The sequence below is a fragment of the Centruroides sculpturatus genome, unplaced genomic scaffold (assembly GCF_000671375.1).
Source record: "Centruroides sculpturatus isolate CEXI.00-Female unplaced genomic scaffold, Cexi_2.0 scaffold2030, whole genome shotgun sequence".
NCBI classification, from domain to species: Eukaryota; Metazoa; Arthropoda; class Arachnida; order Scorpiones; family Buthidae; genus Centruroides; species Centruroides sculpturatus.
The window spans coordinates 41392-64518 of record NW_019386125.1 but is presented as its reverse complement, the minus strand read 5'-3'; the positions used below and the strand labels follow the sequence as shown (position 1 = coordinate 64518).

The 23127-nt window shown below is 28.6% G+C and overlaps 1 protein-coding gene across 4 annotated transcripts in view; it reads right to left on the bottom strand.

The window, feature by feature from the left end:
- Nucleotides 1-23127, bottom strand: part of LOC111613725 (calcitonin gene-related peptide type 1 receptor-like) — a 38598-nt gene that overhangs the window by 762 nt on the left and 14709 nt on the right. Inside the window, exons 1-5 of one of the 4 annotated variants that reach the window (XM_023355064.1) lie at nucleotides 6024-6166; nucleotides 5396-5537; nucleotides 1603-1670; nucleotides 1370-1514; nucleotides 415-525 (exon numbers count right to left, since the gene is read on the bottom strand). In XM_023355064.1, coding sequence (XP_023210832.1) covers nucleotides 415-525; nucleotides 1370-1514; nucleotides 1603-1665 — 319 coding nt within the window. In that variant the 5' untranslated portion in view covers nucleotides 1666-1670; nucleotides 5396-5537; nucleotides 6024-6166. Of the gene's footprint in view, nucleotides 1-414; nucleotides 526-1369; nucleotides 1515-1602; nucleotides 1671-5395; nucleotides 5538-6023; nucleotides 6167-8096; nucleotides 8127-8892; nucleotides 8949-23127 lie in introns of those variants that run through there. The other 3 variants (XM_023355065.1, XM_023355063.1, XM_023355066.1) reach the window with 3 other exon arrangements.

Sequence of the window (23127 nt, the reverse complement as noted above, 5' to 3'; positions counted from 1 at the left end):
ACTAAAAAATAATGGTTATTACACGTTGTAGAAAAGAAAAATCTCTAATAATATCAATGGATAGTCTACATGATATATGAATGAAACGTCATTAATTCGATTAATATAGTTTCTACACGCTATAATCTTAATTAATATACGTCATTACGTATAAATCTTTGTGTTTTTTTATTAGAAAATATAATTTCTTATAAAAACTTATGATATTTAGCTTCAAAAACGTGTCAAATAAATGTAAAAATATATAAAATAAATTTAAAAAGTCTTGATTTCACATAGCCATTAATAGAAATATAGTTTTAACATTCATCATCAATTAAGAAGAATCTATTAACGTAAATATTTTGCTCGTATTTAACTTCACTAATTTTAAATTAATTTATTTATAATGACTATTTTTAAAGTGATAAAAACCTGTTGAACGTTTGTGTTGACCTAGAGAAGGGCATGGCATAGATGCTTGATGTCCAGCTTTGGTTACATTCCAACAAATCCAGCCATCAAAAATGGCAGGACAGAATATCTCTATAAATAAATAAAAATGATTTAGAACTACATTCTCTCACTTTTTTTAGTTTTTTACTCATATATCTACTTATTTTTTATTCTCTATTGGTTCAGAAGTGGATAAAAGATTAAATAATTCAAACTCGTTGTGTTCAAAAGTCTGTGATCTCCACTACTTACTTTGCACCATTTCTTGCGGTGACACAAAGCCCACAAACATGAGGTGCAGCACCTCTCTACAATATGTTGTGGAGCTTCGTGCCACCATACAATTAGCGGCATTGCTGTGATTAATGGCACAAAGCATACAAACATGCCAATGCAGCACCTCTCTGCAATATGTTGTGGAGCTTCGTGCCATCATACAATCAGCGGCATTGCTGTAATTGGTGGCACAAAGCCCACAAACATGAAACATGAAAGCCTACAAACATGCCAGTGCAGCACCTCTCAGCAATGTGTTGTGGAGCTTCGTGCTACTATACAAGCAGTGGCATTGCTGTTCGTGGTGGCGCAAAGCCCACAAACATGAGCTACAGAACTGTCAGTAATGCCACTGCTTGTATGTATCTTTCGCAGTAAATATTTACTTTAATTGCTTTAATATTTAAAATACTCCAAGTGTTCTTGTTACATTTGTCCGCATTCATTTACAGTTCTGTCTCTTCACGTACAAACGTCACCGGTACTTTTGGACACGTGCGTATATCTAACACCAGTCCACTACAATACCCAAACAGTAGGAAGAAAAGTTTCTGAGTAATTCTCGGTTGATACGTACATTTTGAACACATCAAGTATGAAGCAATTCATGTTTTTTTTATCATGAAAATCATAAAAAATATTAGAAAAAATTAATTACCATTATTATTAAACTGATTAGCAATTTGTCGGCATTCCCAATATAATTCAATTTGTTGTAATAAAATCTCTTCAATTAATTTATTTTTCTGTTCCTGATATTCACGTTCTGACTTTGTGATCTTATCAGTGTGCGGTTGCAGGCTCTAAATATAGAGATTTGTATTATTCAATTATGATAAAAACAAATTTAACCACTTAAAATATTAATAATATCATTAAAAGTATTCTTACTTTGACAAAATATAGAGATATAAACATGTAGAATATCGTTTTCGTGTTTCTAAATATAAACATCCTTTCTAGAGAAAAAGAAACATTTTTACATATTAGTTACAAACTTGCTCGCCAGATGACGCTTATAGCGTTAGACATTTTAAAAACAAAGCGCCATTTTAGTATTTTTAAATTTTATTATTTAAATAAATTTTTCTTTAAAAAAATTAATTAATTATAAATTCTAATAATNGCAGAATTTATGAAATGGGTCACAACTCAAATCTGACAAATTCTCTAGAGGAACCAAAAAGCCATGGATAGATAACTGAAGACAAGTATATCCAGACTTTACAGAACCATGTGCAAAGACTTTGGATAAGGCTTATCAAATGGAGTACAGGTATTATCTTATCAAAGTTCTAAAAAAAATGCAAGCAGTTGCTTGGAACCAAAACTTCCAAAAATGGTCATTTCTAACAAGAAATACTTCAATGTTATCTAATAAGTGAGTTTGCAAAACAGCACAAGTCTAGTTAAAAGGACTACAGACATTTCTGGTGAAGAACATCTATCATATCTAACTCAGACTCAGAAAGGTCATGTTTAGTGAACTGTGTCTTTTCAAGAAGGATGGAAGAAGTGGACAAATGCAAGAGGTAGTTGACTGCAAAAACTATCAGGATAAAATTTGACCTAAAGCTAATGGTAATTGCTGGGTATCTGATGGGTAAAGCATCTATCAGCAAGATTCAGCACATGTTCACAAAGCCTAGAGTATTCAGATATGGTTCAGAGAAGAAGTGCAGTTATCTCCATAGGAATGGTCCTCATCAACCCCACACTTCAATCCCTTGATAATGAATTATGGAAGAAACTGATGTCTGATATATGTTCTAGAATGTATAGTGACATTAACTTCCTGATTATAGTTCTGAAGAAATCTGCATTAAATTTTCCACTGCCCACCATTCTTTCCATGATAGACAAGTGTCTCTAGAAACTTTCCACTTGTATCAAAGTGAAAGGTAAACCATTTCCAGAATAAATAAGGATAACAAAACTAGACTAGCTAAGAAGCTTAAAGAAATTCAGTTTTTTGTAATTACAAAATTTAAAACTGTAATAAAGTATAACATGAAATAACAGAGTATGAAATGAGAAAAAAAAAATTATTATGAAAGCAATTTAGTCTTTACACTAGCAAATTTTTGTTTTTTAGTTTAACAGATACTTTCTGATCAGACCTAACTTCTGTTTTAAATATAGAGACTGATATTTTTATATTTAACACAATATTTTCTGTAAAAGTTATTCAGCAAGACCAATAATTTTACATTATTCTGACTTAAACGATGTTTAAAATAACTCAAATAATATATTCAAATAATTTTCATAGCTGAGTTCAGAATCAGATAAGCAGTTCAAAGGATTAAATATAAAGTTAAAATTTATACTTGTTACATAGCCATTGGTTACTATGTTTTCTTATCTTCACCAACCAAATCCTTATTTTGGGTAGTCTCATTACTCCAGATTCAACTTCTAAGCAAAACTTTTATTTCCTGTTTCCAAAGTTCTAAAGAAGTGTCTTTAACACTATTATTTTTTTTTACTCATATTCATATATTATATTTGGCTATGTGCATTCTAATTATACTCCTTTGATAATGATTTCCAATTTGCCTTTAATTACTGACAAATATTTAAAAAAAAAAACTTCTAAAAGTTTAAAATTTAATTTATTTCTTGTTATATGAACTTGGTTCATGAATATTTTGTTTCAAATCATTTATTAAACTTTTCTCAAATTTTTATTTTTATAACTTTGTAATATACATTCTTAAAGTATCACATTCATTTTAAAGAGAGTCTCATGAAAATAAAAAAAATAATTAATAAATAAAGCACTAATTACTTCACAACTAAATGTTCATCTTCTTTAGTTAACTGCATTAGAAGAAATACAATAAACCATTCATCTTCAATATTGTCACCAAATTTTGTAGAACCTTCTAAATGAGCAGGCATTTCTTCTGTTTAATAAAATAAAAAACAAATGTTAAAATTCCAAAAAATGAGCAATAATGTTTCTATTAAATAAATAGTTATTCTATAAATTTTAGTATTTAAAAACAAAAACAAATTTTATTATTATCTATACAAATGCATCTAATTAAATTTAAATGACCAGGTAAACTGCAACAGAACTACAGTACAGAAATATAATCCAATTTAATCTTAATTTGTCAAAAATACAGATTTTTAATGAAATAATTGAAATGTCCAAAACTTTTGAGGAATTTAATAATTTCTTATCCTTTTAAATGATTTTGGACTATTTATCAAGTTATAGTGAAAACAAACAAATTGTTTAATTTCAAAAATTTTAACTTCAAGCAAATCTTTGTTGTTTTAAAAATGAATTGAAAGATTATTAAAAAATTGCTTTGTCTTTGACTTTCTGTTAATCCTACTTGACAATCACTATAGCACTTTTATACTGCAAGCAACAAAAGATAAATTCTCACTAGACATATATTAATACAAGTTATATAAAACTGGAAGCTATACTGAATGTTTAAATGCCTTTATTTAAACTCCAAAGAAGATTGAATGGAAAAAAAATTAAATTTTCCTTGGGCATTCAAACAACCAGTACAGCTTCCAAATTTACAGAACGTAGGGTATCTGTCTACAGAGAATTTACATAGTAATACCCAGGAAGTGAGTAATAGTAAAGTGTGGTTTATCAAGGACATATTACAAATTTGGCTGCCTTGAAAGACAATATCACATTGCAAATGAAAAATATCACAAAGGATCAGTTACAGTTGGCCATTAAACACATTAAAAATGTAAAATCTGATGTTGTAATTGAGATTCAAATCTTGTCAGCAGCAGATAGAGCTGTCCAAGCCTTTTGTTCATCTATACACACAAATGAGGATGTTTGTTTGCTTGCTTGCTTTGCATGCCTAGGCCATTCGACCAATTGCTATGAAACATTCAAATACTTCCAACTTACTTAATGTCATACATTCCACCCCAAATTATTGATTGGATTTCTATACATCAATTAATTTCTGCCTACATTGGATTGCCGTTTTTACATGTAGTGCTATCTATTGGAAAAAATTTAACAAAATAATTAACTAATTATAATTCTTACAAAAATACGATATAATTTTAAAAATATATATATATATATATATTTTACAATATAGAATTTAATCCTGAATATCGCGAATGAAACTTGTAAGAAACCCAGTTAAAATATTATTTATTAAGACGGAAAAAAAACGAAAATTTCACCATATAAATTTTGTAAAATGTATAAAAAGAAGAAGAAAAAGAAGAAGCCATTGCAATTTCTTTCTGAAAATTTTCTATTCTTTTCTTTCTTAAAATCAACAAAAGGTTAAAAACAAGTATAATTAACAAGGTAGAGAGAGAGTCAGAGAAGAAGGAATTTCTTTGCACAATTATATAGCTTGATTACATATAATTGCGCTCATAATCATGCAAATTAAAGAAAATTAAACATTTAAAAAAAATAAAAATTGATGAAAGAAAATCCCCTTTAATACAAAGTTCCTAAATATTTTATTCACAGTGCAGTAATTAAGTTCTGTCTATACTGGGATAAAATTTCCTTTATAAATTTATAATGATACGAACCTTTAGAAAAATAAACTATAAATATTTCTGTAAGAAAAATAATAAATATTTATAACATTCAAGCATTGTATAGATATAAAAATAATAATAATATTTACTTCACTTCTCAATGTTTTCTTGGCATCTATACCTGTGAATAATGTCTATGTTTCTCCATCCTCTCTCCCTCTTCCTCCTCTCAATATACAAAGATGAGAAGCTGTCGAAGATTCTTTACTGTTTAATCTCCATCTTAAATCTTGATTTATCAAAGAAAATTTATATATTTGCAACTAAAATAAGAGGGAAAAATCAGGGAGAGAAAAAAAAGAGTTGTAAAAATTTACATTTTTTCCTCTTTAGCTAATTTTATTATTATGCAGATACAAAAGCAATAGAATAATTAAGTTTTGCTGAGGAATTTTATGTACTTTTTACATTTTAAAATTTATTCGTTGATTCTTTGTTTAATCATGTTTTATTCTAAATAAGTTTTATTATCTACTTAACTTTAGTTACTTATGCAAATTGAGCTAAGTTTCTTAATAAGATTTAGTCTAGAAAACGTTTCCTCTTCAAAGAAAATCGTTACTACAGTAAAAACCTGTTTACGACGGAAACGGACATTTTCAATTTTTGCATTTTCTGCTTTATAGAGGTTTATGCTTCGGTTTTTTTAACTTCTCGATAGCTTTTTACGCTTCAAAAACGGGTTGAAAGACTGTATATCTATGTATAAACTTCATCCCACCATTAAATATTTATTAATTATAACTTACCAGGTTTTATGCCAAAAATTCCGCTTTACACAGGTTCTGTTACGTATTCTATATATAAAAATCTCTTCCGTTTTCTCATTAGACAGGTTTTCATCTTTTAGTATAATTTTATATACAACATCTTCCGTTTTATACAGGGTAAGTTTTAGACAAGTTTCTTTTACTATAAAATAATATTAATTTAGATGAAGTTTCTTGACAGTTGTTTATATTTTATACGGTTTATTTCTGGTATAAGATTATTTTTTTATTATACCAGAGAGAGAGATTTTTTTAAGAGATTTATAGTAACATCTACTTTAAAACTTTTATACGTAACTTACAGTAAAATATATTCTTTTGATACTTACACTTTCTAAATAGATGTAGATCAATATCAGCAATCATTAAAATTTAATATTAGATTATTATAAATATCCGTATCCGTAATTATTAAGTAAAACCTGTTCAAAACGGAACCTTAATAAAACGGAAACTTGCCGAACCGGAAATATATGGTACCGTACGAATCCGATTTATACATGTTTATATTTATGAAATATAAAAAATATACAGTCAAACCTTTAATAAAGGCCACCTCTAAATGGCAGCCATTTTTTTATCTTCCTGTCGGTGGTCGTTCTTTACAGGTTTGACTATATATTGGCTAAAAGGAGTTAGAGATGACCGGCACGACTCTATTGCTAACAGGAAAAGTATGATTTACAGGGGCACGACACAACTAAAATTGAGAGCATTGTGACGAAAAGTTGAAAGCTAGCATTGTGACGATATCAAAGTAAACAATTAAATTAAGTTTAACATTTCTTTTAGGAAATGTTACTACTTCAGTTAGTAGCGTAACCAGAATTTAATATTAGGGAGGATGAATTAAAACGTGCGTATGTGTATTTATCCCTGTACCATAGTTAATGCAACCACCAGCCTGTAGCAATGTGGATGAAGATGTGGTAACATTACTGGGGGAGAACTCCTCGGTTACGCTATTGTTTTCAAATCTGTCTGAAAGTAACTATTACTAGTGCAATTCTTATGTATAACTTCAATTACAGTTTTATCTAGACAATGGTCAGTTAATGACACCTAAATAGGGCCATGATTCTCATAGAAACACCTAAATAAGGCCCAGATTATTNCTCTTCAAAGAAAATCGTTACTACAGTAAAAACCTGTTTACGACGGAAACGGACATTTTCAATTTTTGCATTTTCCGCTTTATAGAGGTTTGTGCTTCGGTTTTTTTTAACTGCTCGATAGTGTTTTACGCTTCAAAAACAGGTTGAAAGACGTGTATCTATGTATAAACTTCATCCCACCATTAAATATTTATTAATTATAACTTACCAGGTTTTATGCCAAAAATTCCGCTTTACACAGGTTCTGTTACGTATTCTATATATAAAAATCTCTTCCGTTTTCTCATTAGACAGGTTTTCATCTTTTAGTATAATTTTATATACAACATCTTCCGTTTTATACAGGGTAAGTTTTAGACAAGTTTCTTTTACTATAAAATAATATTAATTTAGATGAAGTTTCTTGACAGTTGTTTATATTTTATACGGTTTATTTCTGGTATAAGATTATTTTTTTATTATACCAGAGAGAGAGATTTTTTTAAGAGATTTATAGTAACATCTACTTTAAAACTTTTATACGTAACTTACAGTAAAATATATTCTTTTGATACTTACACTTTCTAAATAGATGTAGATCAATATCAGCAATCATTAAAATTTAATATTAGATTATTATAAATATCCGTATCCGTAATTATTAAGCTTAAATACCTCTAGTAAGATTTTAATTATCTGAACTTGTATACTACAGTAACCTACTATATATATATATATTAATATATGATTAAAATTGATCACATTCGTTCAAGCTACATACACGTTTAGTTTAGAGGAATTGATAGTTTAATCATATGATTACTAGTATATAATTTAAATGATCATCAAAGCAATTAGATTTATAAGTAATAATATATAATATAAATTTAAATGTGGCTAAAGTGACATTTTAGTATTTTAATCAATTTTATAGTTCATAAGTGAAGATAGAACTTACATGATTTCAACTGGATACGCCCTTGTGTGTCTGCAAGATGATGTTCGATCTTTCAGATACGCCGAACAAACTCCACGAAATGATTTTTCATACATTAAAAAAGAAAAAAAATTAAGTTTTCAACTTTTTACTACTTGAAAAGTCCATTGTTTTGCTCATCAAATATTTTCTATATTAATTTTTTTAAATTTCTGATTAAAAACTGAATTGCTCTCCTGTATACACACATACACACGTCTAATTTTTAATTAAATAGAATTTTTTTTAGGTGTTTTCTCTTATGAATTATAGATAAAGTAGGGTGTATTTTATATAAGAAAAATATATTTCTTATACTTCTTAGCTATGTACAGGTTATTTAGTACGCTTGTTGAATTCCACACACTAAAAGATATAATTTCCGTTAAGAGATCTGTAAAGAAAATCTTGAAGTTTTCGTCGTGGTTGGATGTTATTTCCTTCATCTCTATACTATCTTTCTTCGCGTGTAACTCATTTCCGGCTATAGGATTGGTTTTGTAGCTGAAACTGCGTTACATTGATAGATTTGTTTACTTTTATAAGAAATAGTTACATAACATTTACAAAATAGACAGCGCTTTTAACTTAAAACTTTTAACTTTAAACCCTTCTAACTTAAAACCTTCACCCCCTTCCAGCTTAGAAATTCGAACTTTAACCTCATAAATCTTTAAAACGTTTCCAGATTTAATATACATTTTAGTGCATATTTTACATTAATTAAAACAAATAATAAATATAATTTTAAAATAATAAAAATAATAATAATATTTACTTCACTTCTCAATGTTTTCTTGGCATCTATACCTGTGAATAATGTCTATGTTTCTCCATCCTCTCTCCCTCTTCNTTTATATAACTGGAATATAATAAATTATAAAAAATCAAATATATATTTATGAAATATAAAAAATATACAGTCAAACCTTTAATAAAGGCCACCTCTAAATGGCAGCCATTTTTTTATCTTCCTGTCAGTGGTCGTTCTTTACAGGTTTGACTATATATTGGCTAAAAGGAGTTAGAGATGACCGGCACGACTCTATTGCTAACAGGAAAAGTATGATTTACAGGGGCACGACACAACTAAAATTGAGAGCATTGTGACGAAAAGTTGAAAGCTAGCATTGTGACGATATCAAAGTAAACAATTAAATTAAGTTTAACATTTCTTTTAGGAAATGTTACTACTTCAGTTAGTAGCGTAACCAGAATTTAATATTAGGGAGGATGAATTAAAACGTGCGTATGTGTATTTATCCCTGTACCATAGTTAATGCAACCACCAGCCTGTAGCAATGTGGATGAAGATGTGGTAACATTACTGGGGGAGAACTCCTCGGTTACGCTATTGTTTTCAAATCTGTCTGAAAGTAACTATTACTAGTGCAATTCTTATGTATAACTTCAATTACAGTTTTATCTAGACAATGGTCAGTTAATGACACCTAAATAGGGCCATGATTCTCATAGAAACACCTAAATAAGGCCCAGATTATTGAAAAAAAAAACATAATTAGAGTGACGATTTCCATAAAAACATCTAAGTAGGACCTAATTTCCATACAACCATCTAAATAGGACACAAATTCCTATAGAAAGTCATCTCGTATGGCATCTCTTTGGCACATCGCCCATTTGTTACATTGCTTTATCCAATCAATTTAATCCGACCAGTTATTTCTATAAATGTCTGTTAGTATATCAATTTATTTAATAAGGAATCTTTAAGGTTACCCCTACAATTAATACTGGAATAATTTATTTTATTTTAAGTTTCTTCTAGAAACAAAAAATGTCTTTACTACGTTACCTCCTTCCAGAATCGACGATACTAATCCATTTCTACAAGTAATAACTGTTATTATTCTAGTTCCTTCAAGAAATAATTGTCCTATTGCGTCAGTTCATTCTAGAATCACCGTTACTAATCCATTTCTGTTAGTAATAACTGCTGGATTTTCAGTTACTTCTAGTAATAACCGTACAAATGCCAATTCTTTCTGGGAATAACGGTTAAAGTATTACATTGAAAACAGTTCAAACAACTAGGAGTTTTACATTTATATTGCTGTTTACTGTTTGTTATAACATTTTAAATTTTCTTTTATCCATTTTCTACTAAAAATAACATTTAGTATTTACAGAATGCGAGGAAATATTTACATTTTTTGAATTATTAATGCTCAAAAAAAATGCTAAGTAAATCTACTTTTTAATGAAAAGTAAACATGGAAAAAACATACAAATATATGTATACATATATATTATATATAATTATGCCATTTTATTAGTTAATAAAGCAAAAATATTAAAATAAAATACAATATTTTGTAAGTATTTAACTATAACGTAGTCAGAAGGCTGAAATGTTTCGTCACAATGCTCTCAATTTTAAGTGTCTTACCCCTGTAAATCATACTTTTCCTGATAACAAGTAAGTCATGCTGTTGTCTATATAACACCATTTAGGGGAAAATTTTTATTAAAAAAACGTAACTTCCGCTGTAAACTGGCAAAAATATATATACTTAATTGGGATCCACTTCCCCTAAGCTTTCTACACCTGTTATTAATTTACATCTATCAAACCTCTTTCTCGAGATTAGGAAAGATCAGGCAGACAAACAGATGGACAGTAGTGGGAATTTATGTCTTCTATTTTCGAAAATTGCAGCCCAAAATTGCAAAATGGCTTTTATATTTAGCATGTTTTCATGCATTATAATACTGTAAGGAGATAAATTTAGTTGAAGAGAACGTGGCATTTTTTTACATTAAATTTTAAAATTGTATTGAACAGAAATAAAAATATTTTTATTGTGTTATATAAGCATGAGTTCTGAAATATTCAGAATATTCGTCCTATACATCTTATTTTATACAGCGGCAAAGAAAACTTTAAAAGAATATAGAATATTCCCACCCCTCACACAGTGTACAACAAGAAAGGAATTGCGATGAGTAGAATATATAAGAAATAATGTATATAATAATAAACTTTATTTCTCACAATATATATTATTTATTTCTTAATTGAAAACATAGCTTTCAACATACACAAATAACCTTTTAATCAAAATATCCAGCAACGAGTTGAGTAACTTTTCCGGCAATAGTTTTAAAACTGTATTTAATGCCATCTATTGTAAGATTTCGTTAAAAACAACTTTTTATATTATTAATTATTATAAACTGACAGAAAGGTTAATTTTGAGTGTAAATATGACTTTTATAAAGAAATTTTAAATGATAATAACGAGTAAAATCTTGATTAAGTTTGACCCAACCCGAGATACAGCACACGACTCTCTCTCTCTCTCTCTCTCTCCTCATCCACTTGACCTTTAACCTCCAAAATTTAACAGCATTAATTCTACTAATAAGTAAACCACCCTGCCAGATTTCAGAAATTTTCGACAAAAGGTATGGAAGTTATTATGCTTTAAATTGCGTGGACAAAACATACTCACTAGCATTCATACGTACAGAAACCTTCCATATTTGTTCATTTCTGCACATTTCAAGGACGTCCTAAGTCCAAAAGTGGAGAAATCTTAGGGAAGAAAGGTCATTTTTCGACTGATTGTCGTACTTTTCCTCTGTTATGTATAACACACGAAAAAAATAATAAATAAAAAGTAACAGTTTAAAAATTAATTGAAACTTAACGTAAGTTACTTATATAGAAATGAAAAATAACTATACTTTTCTATAAAAATTTTTATATTGCATGTAAGTGTATGTTATAAATTTTTACTATTGATTTGTTTTTTTATTCATATGGAATTTTTTCGTGCTGAAAACTTTATTTTAGTCTTTTCGTCCGGAATAAAATTGATGCTCAAAAACGCAAAGAATATAAATAGAAAAAATGTTATAAAAACATTTAGAAGTCATCTATGGTCGGGAAAATATTGGAAAGTATCTGAAAACAATATAAATATATACCTTAAATATTATATAAAATATAAGTTATAGAATTTCACTTTTCCTCCCCTCTTTCCTTTTTTTCAAGCTTCCTGACAGCGTAGAAGTCGAGGATTTTTTCATGGATAAATTAAATTATATTAGAGTATTATGCATAATTTATGTTCTTAAGTATAAACACTTGTATTTCTTTATATTTTTATATAATTTTATTATTTTTTTTATATGTAGAAGGACGTTTTTATATCGTGTACTGCACTGTTAGCAGATGTTACTAAATTAAATAAATCAGATAAATCTTAAATTAAACTTAATAATATATATACAGTAAAACCTGTTCAAAACGGAACCTTAATAAAACGGAAACTTGCCGAACCGGAAATATATGGTACCGTACGAATCCGATTTATACATGTTTCACTGTACTTGATTTTAATTACAAGTTTTTATGGATCTTATTAAATAATTCTGCTATTATTTATTGTTTTATATTTTATTTTGTACTTTATTTTTTATTATTTATTTATTTATGCTGTATTTTTTAAATATTTTTTATTTATTATTTTGTTTTATATTGTTTTTAATTATTATTTTTGTTTATCGTGAATTTAAGAGAAAGATCATTCGCAACACGATGACTTTCCTCTTCGTCTTCTTTTGTATCTTTTTTAAAAATGAAGATGGAGATGAAGGTTATAAGAAGGTGAAGATAAAGACAAAGAGGAAAGTTTGAAGAAGGTGAAGATGAAGACAAAGGTTTGAAGAAGGTAAAGATAGACGAAGAAGGAGATGTGAGGAAGGTAAATATAAAGACAAAGAGAGAAAGTAAAGATGAAGATAAAGAGGAGGGTTTGAAAAAGGTAAAGATGAAGACGAAGAGGAAGATTTGAAGAAGGTAAAGATAGACGAAGAGAGAGAGTAAAGATGAAGATGAAGAGAGAATGTAGAGATGAAGACGAAGAGGAAGGTTTGAAGAAAACTGTATAATATTTAGAGAAATTAATATAAANAAGAAAGGTATAAAGTAGGTAGGTAAGTAAATAGGTAAGAAAGGTATAAAGTAGGTAGGTAAGTAAATAGGTAAGAAAGGTATAAAGTAGGTAGGTAAGTAAATAGGTAAGAAAGGTATAAAGTAGGTAGGTAAGTAAATAGGTAAGAAAGGTATAAAGTAGGTAGGTAAGTAAATAGGTAAGAAAGGTATAAAGTAGGTAGGTAAGTAAATAGGTAAGAAAGGTATAAAGTAGGTAGGTAAGTAAATAGGTAAGAAAGGTATAAAGTAGGTAGGTAAGTAAATAGGTAAGAAAGGTATAAAGTAGGTAGGTAAGTAAATAGGTAAGAAAGGTATAAAGTAGGTAGGTAAGTAAATAGGTAAGAAAGGTATAAAGTAGGTAGGTAAGTAAATAGGTAAGAAAGGTATAAAGTAGGTAGGTAAGTAAATAGGTAAGAAAGGTATAAAGTAGGTAGGTAAGTAAATAGGTAAGAAAGGTATAAAGTAGGTAGGTAAGTAAATAGGTAAGAAAGGTATAAAGTAGGTAGGTAAGTAAATAGGTAAGAAAGGTATAAAGTAGGTAGGTAAGTAAATAGGTAAGAAAGGTATAAAGTAGGTAGGTAAGTAAATAGGTAAGAAAGGTATAAAGTAGGTAGGTAAGTAAATAGGTAAGAAAGGTATAAAGTAGGTAGGTAAGTAAATAGGTAAGAAAGGTATAAAGTAGGTAGGTAAGTAAATAGGTAAGAAAGGTATAAAGTAGGTAGGTAAGTAAATAGGTAAGAAAGGTATAAAGTAGGTAGGTAAGTAAATAGGTAAGAAAGGTATAAAGTAGGTAGGTAAGTAAATAGGTAAGAAAGGTATAAAGTAGGTAGGTAAGTAAATAGGTAAGAAAGGTATAAAGTAGGTAGGTAAGTAAATAGGTAAGAAAGGTATAAAGTAGGTAGGTAAGTAAATAGGTAAGAAAGGTATAAAGTAGGTAGGTAAGTAAATAGGTAAGAAAGGTATAAAGTAGGTAGGTAAGTAAATAGGTAAGAAAGGTATAAAGTAGGTAGGTAAGTAAATAGGTAAGAAAGGTATAAAGTAGGTAGGTAAGTAAATAGGTAAGAAAGGTATAAAGTAGGTAGGTAAGTAAATAGGTAAGAAAGGTATAAAGTAGGTAGGTAAACAGGTTGTGAGTAAGAAAGGTTTAAAGCTAGATAGGAAAACAAGTAAGTAAGAAAGATATAAAGGTAGGTATGTAGCAGGTAGGTGAATAAGAAAGGCATAAAGTAGGTAGATAAGGAGCCAGTTATGGTAAGAAATCGTAATGTAAGTAGGTACAGTGTGTATGTTAGGTGATAAGTATAATACGTGGTAGGTTTAAGATGATATAAACTTGTTCTTAATTAGTACACATGTTTATTCGTTCGGCCTTTTTATAATTTAAACAAATTGCTTAAAAAGGGCAGAGAAATAGTACGTCAGAGAAATTCACTGCCTATTATTGACGTCACTTTGACGTGTGAGTATGAGTTAGGAAAAGTAAAGAAGGTCGTAAAACTGTAGTATTACTTTATTCTTTCCTTATAAATCATTTCTGCAATAGAAGACTGTATACACCACTAAAATATTATTAATCTTCTTCTAGCAATTCTAACTGAAAGACTTGGATAAGTTTGCAAACTTTTCTAAAAATTATAATAAATAAATATATATATATATATATTTCGATGTTTTATTTCCTCACAAATAAAAAAATATTTTGCTTACTTTCTATAATTACTTACATTTGGAGATTATTTCATATGCTTTTAACATTTTATATGTATTTTCATTCATTTATTCAATGTTTATTGTTTTGTAGATTGTATGATAGTAAAAGTAATCGGTAATTTTAATCTCCTAGAAAGCTTACAACACATGATATGTGTACGAAATTTGATCGTGATTTGCATTTATGTAGCAGATATTCTTACTTTTATATATATAATAACGTAGGAAAAATCAAGCAACGAGTTGTATAACTTTTCAGGCAACAGAGTTAAAATTGTGTGTAGCGCCATCTGTTACAAATTTTATTTTTAAAACTGTTTTTATTTTTATTAATTAGTATAAAATGGAAAAAAAAAGCTTAAATTCGAGATGAGTTTTATTGTGAAATCGTCACAATGCCCTCAATTTTAGTATTGTCTTGCCCCTGTACATCATACTTTCCCTGTTAACTATAAAGGCTTGCCTATCTGTGTTTAGGAAAAAATTTTGAATTAAAATAACGTGACTTCTAGTCCAAACTGGAAATTCATATACAGCCACTCATGCCTGTAATCACCCCTGATATCGACTTTCGCCTATTAAAGTTCATTATAGATATTAAGAAAGGACAGACAGAAAAAAGACGAACACCAATGGGAATTTATAAGTCTACAGGTTTTGAAAATTACGACCCAATAACAAGTGACATTTGACACCCTCTATCTCTTTACCCTCTCGACCTTTAACCACCAAAATTTAATAGAATCAATGCCCCTAATACACAAACTTCCCTACAAAACTTCAGAGATCCAGACAGAAGGCACAGGCTTTATTAAGCTTCAAAGAAGGTGAACAAAATCGTGTCCCCCATACGTACTAACATAAACACAGAAAAAACTCCCCAGCTTTTTTGCATTTTTGAACGTTTTAAGGTCCTGTGAATCCAAAAATGTTTAAATTCAGGGGGTGATTTTTTGACCGATCGCCATACTCTCTCTCTCTGTTATATATAACAGACAGGAAAGTAAGATAATGTAAGTATACAAATTGTATTTTTCAACCAGTAGATCGCGAGCTACATCCCTAGTTATTATGATTGTTATTAATAATATTATAACTTTTCATAAGAGAAACTTGAGATTATTATTTTTATTTTTAAAAAGTTTTTTCCGAAAGAATTATGATCTTTTCATTCCTTTCTTTGAAGAATTCTTATATAAAATCTTGCATGGTTGCTTCAATTTTTATTTTTAATTTTCGAATAGTTTCTAAAGAGAAAAGAAAAATAATTATTTAACGTGATGACAAAAGCAGAGTAGGCAAAATTATAACAATTATGAATGAAATGAATAATCTTTCCTGTCATGTATAATTGGTGTAGCTGACGTTTAAAATATATATTAATAATAACGATCGTTCAAAGACTTAATAACAATTGTATTGATATTTTAAAACAAAAACAAAAAAAAAATGTCATCAATTATAATAACTTTTCATTTAAAAAATATGTATTTTTAAAACTTTAAATTTATATTATTAATTTCTATTTGTACATTTTCGGGGTGGACCAAAATTCAGTTCACCGTGGTATACTTTAGTTTAGGCTCTATTAAAAAAATATATAGGCCTATATTAAGACATTTTCTTATCTTAAATATTTAATAAAATAGAGAAAATACAATTTAAATGAATAAATTCTTTAAATAAATCAGCTAGATTTTCACTTATGCAAATTTTATCTGTTGTGTTGAATCGACCTTCTCTAACCTTCAGCGAATTAAACGATCAATCATGATTTTTGTAAAGGCGATCGTCAGATAAACTGTGATTTCTAGAAATATTTATCACTGCTTTTATCCCAAAAACTTTCCTTTTATATCATTCTCTCTTATAATAAAATCGTTTTATGACGAATCGAAAAATGATTTTTGTTAGAAATACGAAAATTAAAAGTAGATCAATCATTCGTTTACGAAGAACAATTAAATTTGTTTCTTATATTTAATGTATAAGCTTGGTAGATGAGGTAAGTAGGTATAGAGATAAATGTTTAGCAGGTAATAGATAAGAAAGATCATAAAGTAGGTTGATTAGATAGGATAAAATAGGTAGGTTAATGAGAAATGATAAAGTAGATAGGTAAGAAAGGTATAAAATAGGTAGGTAAGTAAGTAGGTAAGAAAGATATAAAGTAGGTAGGTAGGTTAGTAGGTAAGAAAGGTATAAAGTAGGTAGGTAAACAGGTTGTGAGTAAGAAAGGTTTAAAGCTAGATAGGAAAACAAGTAAGTAAGAAAGATATAAAGGTAGGTATGTAGCAGGTAGGTGAATAAGAAAGGCATAAAGTAGGTAAATAAAGAGCCAGTTATGGTAAGAAATCGTAATGTAAGTAGGTACAGTGTGTATGTTAGGTGATAAGTATAATACGTGGTAGGTTTAAGATGATATAAACTTGTTCTTAATCAGTACACATGTTTATTCGTTCGGCCTTTTTATAATTTAAACAAATTGCTTAAAAAGGGCAGAGAAATAGTACGTCAGAGAAATTCACTGCCTATTATTGACGTCACTTTGACGTGTGAGTATGAGTTAGGAAAAGTAAAGAAGGTCGTAAAACTGTAGTATTACTTTATTCTTTCCTTATAAATCATTTCTGCAATAGAAGACTGTATACACCACTAAAATATTATTAATCTTCTTCTAGCAATTCTAACTGAAAGACTTGGATAAGTTTGCAAACTTTTCTAAAAATTATAATAAATAAATATATATATATATATATTTCGATGTTTTATTTCCTCACAAATAAAAAAATATTTTGCTTACTTTCTATAATTACTTACATTTGGAGATTATTTCATATGCTTTTAACATTTTATATGTATTTTCATTCATTTATGCAATGTTTATTGTTTTGTAGATTGTATGATAGTAAAAGTAATCGGTAATTTTAATCTCCTAGAAAGCTTACAACACATGATATGTGTACGAAATTTGATCGTGATTTGCATTTATGTAGCAGATATTCTTACTTTTATATATATAATAACGTAGGAAAAATCAAGCAACGAGTTGTATAACTTTTCAGGCAACAAAGTTAAAATTGTGTGTAGCGCCATCTGTTACAAATTTTATTTTTTAAAATGTTTTTATTTTTATTAATTAGTATAAAATGGAAAAAAAAGCTTAAATTCGAGATGAGTTTTATTATGAAATCGTCACAATGCCCTCAATTTTAGTATTGTCTTGCCCCTGTACATCATACTTTCCCTGTTAACTATAGAGGCATGCCTGTCTGTGTTTAGGAGAAAATTTTGAATTAAAATAACGTGACTACTAGTCTAAACTGGAAATTCATATACAGCCACTCATGCCTCTAACCTTTTCACCCCTGATATCGACTTTTATCTATTAAACTTCATTATAGATATTAAGAAAGGACAGACAGAAAAAAGACGAACACCAGTGGGAATTTATAAGTCTACAGGTTTTGAAAATTACGACCCAATAACAAGTGACATTTGACACTGTCCATCTCTTTACCTTCTCAACCTTTAACCACCAAAATTTAATAGAATCAATGCCCCTAATACACAAACTTCCCTACAAAACTTCAGAAATCCTGACAGAAGGCACAGGCTTTATTAAGCTTCAAAGAAAGTGAACAAAATCGTGTCCCCCATACGTACTAACATAAACACAGAAAAAAACTCCCCAGCTTTTTTGCATTTCTGGACGTTTTAAGGTCCTCTGAATCCAAAAATTTTTAAATTCAGGGGTGGTGTTTTGACCGATCGCCATACTCTCTCTCTCTCTCTCTGTTATATATAACAGATAGGAAAGCAAGATAATGTAAGCATACAAATAGTATTTTTCAACCAGTAGATCGCGAGCTACATCCCTAGTTATTATGATTGTTATTAATAATATTATAACTTTTCATAAGAGAAACTTGAGTACTTCACAACGACACTTTAAGCTAAGGGTGAAAGACCGAAAAGTCTATTTATAGCAGAGTATAATATTTTATTACGATGACAGATATATTAAAATTCAGAATTTTGAGAAAGTAATGGTGTAATTAATTCAAATTTTGAAAAATTTTATCTTGTTTTAAACAATTATCAATTTAAATATAAACCTTCTTTTAAATTTTGACATTGATAATGATTTTCTTACTTGTAGAAACGATATACAAAACGTTAATAGATTTAAACTTAGAAAAACCTCGATATAGCGCCTTCAAACTATCACTAAATTCGAATGTGGCACTAAACCGAGGAACTTTAAACAGTAAGAATTATATAAGACAACGAGGTATAAATAAACATACGAAGTTTTAAAACGAAAGGATTAAGCATTCTCTGTTTGATACACTCTAGCGTTATATGCAGGTAGCGCTATAAGGGAGAACGATATATCGAGGTTTGTCTGTATTTTAATGTTTTAAAGGATTCAGAATATAAATTTTAAATCGTTTATAAAATTTCTTTATTGTAAATTGATTCATTATAATTAGTAACTGATTGGAGCAAGTGCCAACAAAATTTCGAATTAAAGGGAGAAAAAGTGGGCAATTTTTTTTAACTGTTTAGTTTTAAAATTGTTATACTTACATGCTGTAAAATCAGATAAAACCATTGAAAAATAAAGTAGGTAGGTAAGTAAATAGGTAAGAAAGGTATAAAGTAGGTAGGTAAGTAAATAGGTAAGAAAGGTATAAAGTAGGTAGGTAAACAGGTTGTGAGTAAGAAAGGTTTAAAGCTAGATAGGAAAACAAGTAAGTAAGAAAGATATAAAGGTAGGTATGTAGCAGGTAGGTGAATAAGAAAGGCATAAAGTAGGTAAATAAAGAGCCAGTTATGGTAAGAAATCGTAATGTAAGTAGGTACAGTGTGTATGTTAGGTGATAAGTATAATACGTGGTAGGTTTAAGATGATATAAACTTGTTCTTAATTAGTACACATGTTTATTCGTTCGGCCTTTTTATAATTTAAACAAATTGCTTAAAAAGGGCAGAGAAATAGTACGTCAGAGAAATTCACTGCCTATTATTGACGTCACTTTGACGTGTGAGTATGAGTTAGGAAAAGTAAAGAAGGTCGTAAAACTGTAGTATTACTTTATTCTTTCCTTATAAATCATTTCTGCAATAGAAGACTGTATACACCACTAAAATATTATTAATCTTCTTCTAGCAATTCTAACTGAAAGACTTGGATAAGTTTGCAAACTTTTCTAAAAATTATAATAAAAAAAAAAATATATATATATATATTTCGATGTTTTATTTCCTCACAAATAAAAAAATATTTTGCTTACTTTCTATAATTACTTACATTTGGAGATTATTTCATATGCTTTTAACATTTTATATGTATTTTCATTCATTTATGCAATGTTTATTGTTTTGTAGATTGTATGATAGTAAAAGTAATCGGTAATTTTAATCTCCTAGAAAGCTTACAACACATGATATGTGTACGAAATTTGATCGTGATTTGCATTTATGTAGCAGATATTCTTACTTTTATATATGTAATAACGTACGAAAAATCAAGCAACGAGTTGTATAACTTTTCAGGCAACAGAGTTAAAATTGTGTGTAGCGCCATCTGTTACAAATTTTATTTTTAAAACTGTTTTTATTTTTATTAATTAGTATAAAATGGAAAAAAAAAGCTTAAATTCGAGATGAGTTTTATTGTGAAATCGTCACAATGCCCTCAATTTTAGTATTGTCTTGCCCCTGTACATCATACTTTCCCTGTTAACTATAAAGGCTTGCCTATCTGTGTTTAGGAAAAAATTTTGAATTAAAATAACGTGACTTCTAGTCCAAACTGGAAATTCATATACAGCCACTCATGCCTCTAACCTTTTCACCCCTGATATCGACTTTTATCTATTAAACTTCATTATAGATATTAAGAAAGGACAGACAGAAAAAAGACGAACACCAGTGGGAATTTATAAGTCTACAGGTTTTGAAAATTACGACCCAATAACAAGTGACATTTGACACTGTCCATCTCTTTACCTTCTCAACCTTTAACCACCAAAATTTAATAGAATCAATGCCCCTAATACACAAACTTCCCTACAAAACTTCAGAAATCCTGACAGAAGGCACAGGCTTTATTAAGCTTCAAAGAAAGTGAACAAAATCGTGTCCCCCATACGTACTAACATAAACACAGAAAAAAACTCCCCAGCTTTTTTGCATTTCTGGACGTTTTAAGGTCCTCTGAATCCAAAAATTTTTAAATTCAGGGGTGGTGTTTTGACCGATCGCCATACTCTCTCTCTCTCTCTCTGTTATATATAACAGATAGGAAAGCAAGATAATGTAAGCATACAAATAGTATTTTTCAACCAGTAGATCGCGAGCTACATCCCTAGTTATTATGATTGTTATTAATAATATTATAACTTTTCATAAGAGAAACTTGAGTACTTCACAACGACACTTTAAGCTAAGGGTGAAAGACCGAAAAGTCTATTTATAGCAGAGTATAATATTTTATTACGATGACAGATATATTAAAATTCAGAATTTTGAGAAAGTAATGGTGTAATTAATTCAAATTTTGAAAAATTTTATCTTGTTTTAAACAATTATCAATTTAAATATAAACCTTCTTTTAAATTTTGACATTGATAATGATTTTCTTACTTGTAGAAACGATATACAAAACGTTAATAGATTTAAACTTAGAAAAACCTCGATATAGCGCCTTCAAACTATCACTAAATTCGAATGTGGCACTAAACCGAGGAACTTTAAACAGTAAGAATTATATAAGACAACGAGGTATAAATAAACATACGAAGTTTTAAAACGAAAGGATTAAGCATTCTCTGTTTGATACACTCTAGCGTTATATGCAGGTAGCGCTATAAGGGAGAACGATATATCGAGGTTTGTCTGTATTTTAATGTTTTAAAGGATTTAGAATATAAATTTTAAATCGTTTATAAAATTTCTTTATTGTAAATTGATTCATTATAATTAGTAACTGATTGGAGCAAGTGCCAACAAAATTTCGAATTAAAGGGAGAAAAAGTGGGCAATTTTTTTTAACTGTTTAGTTTTAAAATTGTTATACTTACATGCTGTAAAATCAGATAAAACCATTGAAAATGAAAACTAAAAGTTAATTTAATGGAGGATCCATAAGCAAATTTCTGGAGGTTATATTTAATTCGTGTAATAAAACAGTTTTATCGCTTTAATAATTACTTAAAATAAAGTATGAAAACTTTAAAGAAGATAAAAATGAAATAAAATTAAACGGTAATGATTAAAAATATATAAAAATATAAGCATTGGGTGCTTCTAAGTGTATAAACCAATAATAGTAATACCATTGGTTTTCTTACTTAATTGCTTGGTGTATACATATGAAACGAAGTACTGTATAAACCGAACTCTCGATTATCCGTGTTTTCTCTCCACACTAGTGCACTAATTATCCCGAATAATAGAAAATAAGTAAGCAAACCAATAATATATTTCGTTTTTTATTAAACGAATATACTATTGGTTTGCTTACTTAGCTGCTTACCACTTAGAAGAAACCATAATTTTAAAGAAATTATAAAGATTGTTATTAAAACAGAACAAGAAACCTCAGGAGAGTGCTCCTGTCGCCACCTCCTGGATTCATTTGCAACAAAANTTATTTATGCTGTATTTTTTAAATATTTTTTATTTATTATTTTGTTTTATATTGTTTTTAATTATTATTTTTGTTTATCGTGAATTTAAGAGAAAGATCATTCGCAACACGATGACTTTCCTCTTCGTCTTCTTTTGTATCTTTTTTAAAAATGAAGATGGAGATGAAGGTTATAAGAAGGTGAAGATAAAGACAAAGAGGAAAGTTTGAAGAAGGTGAAGATGAAGACAAAGGTTTGAAGAAGGTAAAGATAGACGAAGAAGGAGATGTGAGGAAGGTAAATATAAAGACAAAGAGAGAAAGTAAAGATGAAGATAAAGAGGAGGGTTTGAAAAAGGTAAAGATGAAGACGAAGAGGAAGATTTGAAGAAGGTAAAGATAGACGAAGAGAGAGAGTAAAGATGAAGATGAAGAGAGAATGTAGAGATGAAGACGAAGAGGAAGGTTTGAAGAAAACTGTATAATATTTAGAGAAATTAATATAAATAATTTTATAAATTAATTCGTGCTGAATAATTCAATCTTACAAGAAAGTGTGTTAGATTACTCCTTCATAATTTACTTCTATATATAATATATTTATTATATAAAAAACATATTTTAAAATGAAAAAAATATATAATATTTTGTTACAGAAACTTAAAAAATATGAAATTTATACGATATAATCTTAAAAATAT